This window comes from Strongylocentrotus purpuratus, unplaced genomic scaffold (assembly GCF_000002235.5).
Source record: "Strongylocentrotus purpuratus isolate Spur 01 unplaced genomic scaffold, Spur_5.0 spur5_scaffold_12, whole genome shotgun sequence".
Classification (NCBI taxonomy): Eukaryota; Metazoa; Echinodermata; class Echinoidea; order Camarodonta; family Strongylocentrotidae; genus Strongylocentrotus; species Strongylocentrotus purpuratus.
Window position 1 is genome coordinate 28636666 of NW_022145597.1, and position 9201 is coordinate 28645866.

General features: G+C 37.5%; 1 protein-coding gene across 1 annotated transcript; it reads left to right on the forward strand.

Moving 5' to 3' along the window:
* Positions 1-4520: 4520 nt before the first annotated feature.
* LOC105445960 lies at positions 4521-8422 on the forward strand. The gene is made up of 2 exons (XM_011682171.2): positions 4521-4798; positions 7777-8422. Exons 1-2 carry the CDS (start codon positions 4521-4523, stop codon positions 8420-8422), a joined length of 924 nt encoding a protein of 307 aa, XP_011680473.2.
* Positions 8423-9201: the final 779 nt, after the last annotated feature.

The window sequence follows — 9201 nt, forward strand, 5'->3', positions numbered from 1 at the left end:
GCGAGTTTTGTGAGGCAAGAGTACGAGCTACAGACTGGCGACGATATGCCGATGGAATATGAGGGTAATGAAGAGAAGGTACAAGAAGCTGCTAAACTCTTTCGACGCTTCATAGGGACCGACATAGTTCCAGATAAAGTTGTGTAAGTACAACACATATTTCAACCAGGACCCAATTTTACAAAACTTGTCATCACTTACAAATGACAGTTTTTGTTATAAGCTAGTGAAATCCTTGTTTCTGATTGGTTATCAGCAGATTTGTCACTGATTTTTGCCCGGCCCCACCACTCAGTGTTATTTAGGGTACGCATATGCGTGTTCCTTCCTTTTGAAAACGACCCCCAAGTCCGGTGTGTAATGTGAATTTTGTGTATGTACGAGCCGGACTTTGGTGCGTGAAAAGTACCCCTTTACCGGACATTTTGGTAACACGCATGCGGTCACTCCGACCCCGGAGTTGTGGGGGGGGGGGGATTTTTGACATTTGTCATTGAAAAGAGGCTTTGTGAAACAGGTCCCTGTGATTTTTCACAGCTGATCCGACATTTTCTCGAGCATCAATTTCTCCGGGCTAAATTATCTATACAGTGAGAAATAATGTTTGGTTTCAGGGTTCAAGTGAATAATTCAATTAGTGTAGGAAACTGTTATTCGTAACAGGTGAATAAAATAATAATTAACAACGAGGCACTTAACAAAGATTTTTGCATCCATTCTTCGAATCTATGCGCGATTCAAAAAGGAAGAAGAAGAAGAGGGAGAAGGAGGAGGAGGGGAGCGAGAAGAAGAAAGTAAAACCACAAGTAGAAGAAGAAGATAAAGAAAATGAAGATGAAGAACTACGTGCTGTGATTTTACATAAAGTTAAAGACAAGTATCACATTAATCGATATTTCATTGATTTTGTTGTAGATACGGTAACGTGAAAAGGGAACTTCAAGCATCCACAAGCAAGTATATCTTTGCTAAGGAGGGATACTTCGCTTTTCCCGATGAGAAAACCCGTCAATACATCCCAGGAGGATTCAAGCATGTATTTCTCATCCGGGATCCTTGTAGACTGTTCACATCCTACAGGAAAGCCATCTACCAACATCTGACGAGCGTAGGTATCCGAACAGGCGATGCCCTCGACGAGGAAGCCTTCGACATCGAACGCGACGACCCGATCATGAACGCGAACGAATTCTATAAAGGAATCGTAGAACTCTGGAAGTACGTACGTGACAACGTTGATCCTGACCCTATCGTCATCAACACAGACGACCTGTTGGCCAACCCGGCAGAGATGCTGTCAAAGTTCTGCCATCTGACTGGTCTTCCATACAGCGATTCACTTCTTCAATGGGATGCTTCTCCAGATGTCACCAAGACCTGGAAAACAGGGATCGATGATATCATCGAGCTGTCCATCGCCTTCTTTGAAACAGCAGTCTACTCCAGCGGATTTCTCCCGCAGAAGCCAGCTGTCCCTCTAAAGAAGTTGGCACCAGATGTCAGAAGACTAGCCGAGGCGTCCATGCCATACTTCGAAGAAATAAACAAGTATAAAATATAAACAATATTTTTAATCTCGGTAGCATTTTTGAAATAACAATAAGATTTCTTGTTTGAAATGAAGAACATAAAATTACAGACGGATGCATAAACCAAAGATGTAACCTGCCACAAATAACTTTATAGTACAACCTGTAGAGTGTACATTTGAGCATTTACAAAAAGGTTTCCTTGTCATATACAAATTGGCCAAAATCATGGGAGAAGAGTTGACTAGTGACCTCTGGAAAGGTGTATGAAGAGTTATATAAAATTCTTATATTTAGAATATCATATTAAAGACAATATTACATTGTCACTATGATAAATTGTGATGTTCGTCCAAGAGGGTTCAGCCCCTCACTCCCTGCGAAAATGTTGCCAGCCATCTTTAGACTGTGTCAATGCAATGGTTGCGCGATATTTCAAATGGTGTTGGGGATAGAAGGCTAATGATGTTAATATTATATACTAATCAGCGAGGGCGTATTTAAGAATTATCTTGACACTCTCGGATATTTCCCAAAGGGTTTGGATTTAGTTACCGAGGGCGGAATAACATGCTAATACTCGAACACCAAGATGATTGCTTCATAAATGGTGACAATGTTCACCCTCATCTAATATTTTATAGGTAAAGAAAGAGTCAACATACAAGCTTCCTCTTAGTTTAACGATTAACTGGCCGCTCACAAAAGACTTCTATAAATTGCTAATAACCGGTTACTCGAACATAAGGCAACCTATATGCCTGGTCACATGTCCGCAATTAACCAATCATTTTAATAGGATCTACGTCATCATTTCATAACATCGGAAGTATATCGTGACATATACGCACTCTGTAGTAAACTCTTGAATTTGTTCGGCTCACACATTCTTACAGATGTTCCCCTTTTTACGGATTATTTTCTCATCACTACTATATAGCACTCGGTTTCGAGACTGTACTTTGTCCCAGTGGCGGATCCAGGGGGGGGGGGGGGGCCCGGGGGGCCCAGGCCCCCCCCCCCCCCCTTGAGAAAAAAATCATGCAAAATCACGCGATTTTTACCTTTTTGGGGGATTGGGCCCAAAAAAGTTGGGCCCCCTCCCCTAAGAAATCCTGGATCCGCGCCTGCTTTGTCCCGAGACTAATGGCAAAGAATAGAGATCGTCTCAGGGCCATACTCTGACCCTTTGTCCCTCGGTCAAAGCAATCAATATTTGTCTGACATTGAAAGGTTAATTACATCCGAGCTACAGATTTTAAACGTGACCTTTTTCAATCTTTTCGTTTTCATGTTATATTGTTTGGTTAGATACTATGCATGACTGTACAGGAACGATCGGGATTCTCCTTTAATTTTGTTTTGATCAGATCCATGCTTTTTTGCTGTTTAAAAAATATTAATAGTAACTTATTTTGTGATGCATCTTATAGATACAACAAATTAACTTATCATAGTCACCAAACGAATTCAGCATATCCATAGGTTATTTATATGTATGTACACTGATGTCTTTATAGGCGTGCGCATGTTTATGAGTCCAGTCAACAACTGAATTATTCATATCCCATGTAAATTTTTTGTTTTGTTCTTCGTAACTCGAGAATGAAAGGTGGGCTGGTTGAATTATGACCTTTGTTAATTTTTAGACTTAAGCTTTAATATGTCACATTCTCATGAAACATAAATCGGAACAAATAAATTTGTCACATAATTATTAAAAAAAAATGGTAAGAGTTTGACTAATTCAAGTTGTTATCTGTATAATATGTTTACTGCAGTGCACTTCTGCTTGGATAATTATGTTCTTAGCTATTATCATGAATGGAATAAATATATAAAACTTTAATTCCTGTTTATTACTTGTGTATTTTTGTATGGTTATGTTATTACTTTCATGAGTGGAATATATATTTGAACTTGAATTCGTACGTCCCACTGAGAGATCGTATAGATATACATTTGTATCGTTTTCGATACAAAGTTCCACCCCTACTACTTGTACTATTACTTGTACTACTACTACTACTACTACTGATACTACTACTACTACTACTACTACTACTGATACTACTACTACTACTACTACAACTACTACTACTAGTGCTATTATTACTACCTCTACTACCACACTACTATTACTACTAGTACTGCTGCTCCTATTACTAATATCACTTCCACCACCACTACTACCACAAATGAATTAAAGATTGCACTCGCAAATATCAAAATAACCGTAAATACCATGTGAACCGCAAATGTAATAGCTCATTGCTCGAGTTAAAATAAAAGAATGAAATAAGATAAGATACAAGTGATATATTTTTTACTTTTGCTGTTGATAATGCATTACATACGTGGTCAATTGGACATTAGTGATGAATTTTTAAATTGGCGGGGGTCTGCAGGGGCACTGTGGTATGTTGGCGAAGGCTCATTGATATTTGGCTAGGTATATAAAGTGGGTGCCTGGCAATGTTGGAGAACTAATAATTGCAAGCTCTTCACGAACAACAGTATCAATTACTATTATTTATTTAAAAAAAAATATTATTAACATCATCAACATCATCAGCATCCTCATCAATATATTACTGTCATTCATTTTCGTGGTAGCTTTTTGTTTTCCTCATACTCTTTAGGGTGTTTTAATATTCTCAAAGCAACACTTGTAATTCATAATTATATTGAATTTACATTAAGCCTATATGTATAGAGTTCAAAGATAACGAAATCTTACAGATTGTAATGCATGATGTCTTTTGTATACAGAAATAAAACAAACAAACAAAGAGTTCAAGGATAACGATATCAAACAGATTGTTGACGACGTTCAAAGTCGAGAAATTTTATTCTGCTTTGCACAAATCAAGTTACTACGGACGGATGCATGTCCTGAGTTCACACACTATACTTTTATTCTGCAGCCTAACTCGTACTTCGTTCATGGTTTTCCCTTTGAAAACAAAAGGTGATTAAAAACAAATAAAGATGGCAGATTGTGACAGTACACCTGTAAGAATCATCGCGTATATCATGCCAAGGACAATCTCGTCTGCTTTGAGCAAATGTTTGAGTGGCGTGGACGGCATGGAGATTTGGTTTGAACGTTTCACACGCGCATTTTTTGTGAGGCAAGAGTACGAGCTACAGACTGGCGACGATATGCCGATGGAATATGAGGGTAATGAAGAGAAGGTACAAGAAGCTGCTAAACTCTTTCGACGCCTCGCGCACTTAGAGACCGAACTAGTTCCAGATAAATTGGTGTAAGTACAACACATATTTCAACCAGGACCCAATTTTACAAAACTTGTCATCAGTTACAAATGGCAGTTTTTTTGTTATAAGCTAGTGAAATCCTTGCTTCTGATTGGTTATCAGTAGATTGGTCATTAGTATTTGAAAAGAGGCTTTGTGAAACGGGTCCCTGGAATCTTTCACAGCTGATCCGACATTTTATCTGGCATCAATTTCTCCAGGCTTAATTATTTATACGGTGAGGTATAATGTTTGGTTTCAGGGTTCAAGTGAGTAATTCAATTAGTGTATGAAACTGACAAATATTAATGCTCCTCCAACCTGACAGCACATAATGTTTGCAATTCGCATTCTGACTATAACAATACAATTATTTGTAACAGGTGAATACAATAATTTGTAGAGAGACACTTAACAAAGATATGTGCTTTAAATTTGATTACATTACGAAAATTGCCTTTTGTCTCAGGAGCATATGTCGTACAATCCTTTCAAGGCACAGACAGACGGACAGATAGACACAAAAACACACACACACACACACACTTTTTTTAAAATATTTTTTAATAATTTGATTTATTTCTCCAAATGTGTAATACAAAGAATAACATACAATTGAATAAAATAAACGTTTTCAATATTGATTGTTTATACATACAAATAATTAAACAGAACCTTATTTAAAGTATATGTAAATTAGCAACAGAGTAAACATATAAGTACCTAAACATAATATATCTGTCAATTGTAAATGTTATTCACTTAAACAGTGCGTCCCAGAAAAAACGAAACCAAGAAGTATCGATGTTCTATCATAACTTAATCACAACTATAATTAATGAATGGTACATATTTGGAAAGCTTAGAGTCTCCTCTTTCATGTGATGCTACTCGGATGATGCATATTTCACGCATGAGTGATTAAAATCAATTTGAAGGAAGTAAACCAAAAAGACATTTGGCGGGCGGTATCTGAATTTCGAAGAAGAATTCACATTTCTAGAAAGTTGAGTTTCTGCCCTTTCATATGACACCTCAATCAGGAAAAATGAGCGAGGAATGACAAAGTTCTGTTTGTTTAAAGTAGTGCTTGCATTTCCATAATTTTATTAAACGAATTCGTTTTCACTGGCTGCCCGCCGTATCAATAAACGAAATTAACAAAAGACTTAATTCCGTTTCGTTGACAATCAGCCGTAGACGAGAGTCTTCATGCATGGCTGATTGTCAACGAAACGGAGTTAAGTCTTTTGTCAAATCTTCTACGGCAGGCACCCAGTGAAAACGAATTCGTTTAATAAAATTATGGAAATGCAAGCACTACTTTAAACAAACAGAACTTTGTCATTCCTCGCTCATTTTTCCTGATTGAGGTGTCATATGAAAGGGCAGAAACTCAACTTTCTAGAAATGTGAATTTTTCTTCGAAATTCAGATATCGCCCGCCAAATGTCTTTTTGGTTTCCTTCCTTCAAATTGCTTTTAATCTCTCATGCGTGAAATATGCATCATCTGAGTAGCATCAATTTTGAAAGAAGAGACTCTAAGCTTTCCAAATATGTATCATTCATTAATTATGGTTGTGATTAAGTTATGATAAAACATCGATACTTCTCGGTTTCGTTTTTTTCTGGGATGCACTGTATATATATATTAAAAAAAACTTAAACAAATCTGGAGGTAATTTGACTGGAACAATTTTGCCCCCTCCCTGCCCCCGCCATCACACAAACACACTCACCCACACACACACATACTCACCCACCCACCCCCCACACACACACTACTCACTCAGTGGATGTCTGCTAACATTCTCAACTCAAGAAAAATATACTAAATAAGTTATCCAGGCCGCAAAATAGAGTTCCCCTTTTAACAGGCTCACGGTGGAGAAGAAAAAAAAACAATCTTAATTAATCTTAAGCTGCTCCCACTTTAAGAAATGTGATCCCAGCTTTCCCATTTTAATTGCTATTTTCTTTTCCTCATCCCTATACTTAATTTTTTTTTTTCATCCTTTCTAAAGTTGGTACTCGCCCCCCGGATCTTGACATAAATGTAACATACTTCACCATGAAAATTATAGTATTACACATTTTTTTTATTCTTTATGAACTACCTGCCAACCCAACAAATATATTTCGCCGTTCTAAATCTTTAATTTCATCTCAATCAAAAAGTTGTACTAAAGACTGCCATTTCCTTTGGACGCTCCCGCAAGATAAAAATAAATATTTGTATGTTTCTATTTCCTGCTTACAAAACGAACATAACTTATCACCAACAAAACCAAATCTATGAAGATGCTCGTTATTATATATGGCTCCATGCAATGATTTAAATTGGAATTCTCGTTGTCTCTAATGAGTATAGTAATTCTTGGTCTAAGAAATATATTTTTTAATTCTTTATCAATTAAATCATAATCATTTTGCCTATCCCTTACCTGCAAATCATACGTTTGCTGCATTATTTTTATAAATTAATAATAAATTGTTCTTGAACCCACATCCCAATTTTTTTTTTTTTTTTTTACCTGAGATATGGAAATAAGTATTAAAGCTTATAACGTCAACCTCGAGGTATTATATTAACCCTGAATCATCCTTCCATAACCTGGGTATCGCATCATAAATATCAATAATCATAAGAAAATTATTACCTTTCATACCGAGGTTCATAAAATGTTAAACAGACTTAACATGACCTTTCTCAATCAAGTGATTCAATTGAACAATACCCTTTTCAAACAAGTATCTATCAAATATAGTTTTTCCATTTATACACACAAATGCACACACACGCACGCACACCTACACTATAAAGCGAATCCTTCATAGGCACAACAGCCACAACTAGAAGAAGGAGAAAGAGAAGATAAAGAAATAAAGATGAAGAACTACGTACTGTGTTTGTGTTTATACGATATTACATAAAGTCAAAGACAAGAATCGCATTAACCGATATCTCATTGAATTTACTGCAGATACGGTACCGTGAAAAAGGAACTTCAAGCATCCACAAGCAAGTATATCTTTGCTAAGGAGGGATACTTCGCTTTTCCCGATGAGAAAACCCGTCAATACATCCCAGGAGGATTCAAGCATGTATTTCTCATCCGGGATCCTTGTAGACTGTTCACATCCTACAGGAAAGCTATCTACCAACATCTGACGAACGTAGGTATCCGAACAGGCGATGCCATCGACGAGGAGGCCTTTGACATTGGACGCGACGACCCGTTCATGAACGCAAACGAATTCTACAAAGGAATCGTAGAACTCTGGAAGTACGTACGTGACAACGTTGATCCTGACCCTATCGTCATCAACACAGACGACCTGTTGGCCAACCCGGCAGAGATGCTGTCAAAGTTCTGCCATCTGACTGGTCTTCCATACAGTGATTCACTTCTTCAATGGGATGCTTCTCCAGATGTCACCAAGACCTGGAAAACAGGGATCGATGATATCATCGAGCTGTCCATCGCCTTCTTTGAAACAGCAGTCTACTCCAGCGGATTTCTCCCGCAGAAGCCAGCTGTCCCTCTAGAGAAGTTGGCACCAGATGTCAGAAGACTAGTCGAGGCGTCCATGCCATACTTCGAAGAAATCAACAAGTATAAAATATAAACAATATTTTTAATCTCGGTACAATTTTGAAAATAACAATAAGATTTCTTGTTTGAAATGGAGAACATCAAATTACGAACGGATGTAACCAAAGATGTAACCTGCCACAAATTACTTTATAGTACAACCTGTAGAGTGTACATTTGAGCATTTACAAAAAGGTTTCCTTGTCATATTCAAATTGGCCGAAATCGTGGGTGTAGAGTTGACTAGTGACCTCTGCAAAGGTCTATGAAGAGGTATTTAAAATTCCTATGTTTAGAATACCATATAAAAGACACTATTACATTGTCACTATGATAAATTGTCCATATCTTTCCTCGTTTGCGTTACTCGCTATGAAGGAATAAGCGTTGATGGTCGTCCAAGAGGGTTCAGCCCCTCCCTCCCTCACTCCCTGCGAAAATGTGGCCAACCATCTTTAGACTGTGTCAATGCAATGGTTGTGCGATATTTCAAATGGTGTTGGGGATAGAAGGCTAATGATGTTAATATTATATACTACTCATCAGCGAGGGCGTAATTAAGAATTACCTGGACACTCTCGGATATTTCCTAAAGGGTTTGGATTTAATTACCGAGGGCGGAATAATATGCTAATACTCGAACACCAAGATGATTGCTTCATAAATGGTGACAATGTTCACCCTCATCTAATATTTCATAGGTCAAGGGTCAACATACAAGCTTCCTCTTAGTTTAACAATTAAAAGACTTCTAGAAATTGCTAACCGGTTACTCGAACATAAAGCAACCTATATGCCTGATCGCATATTCGC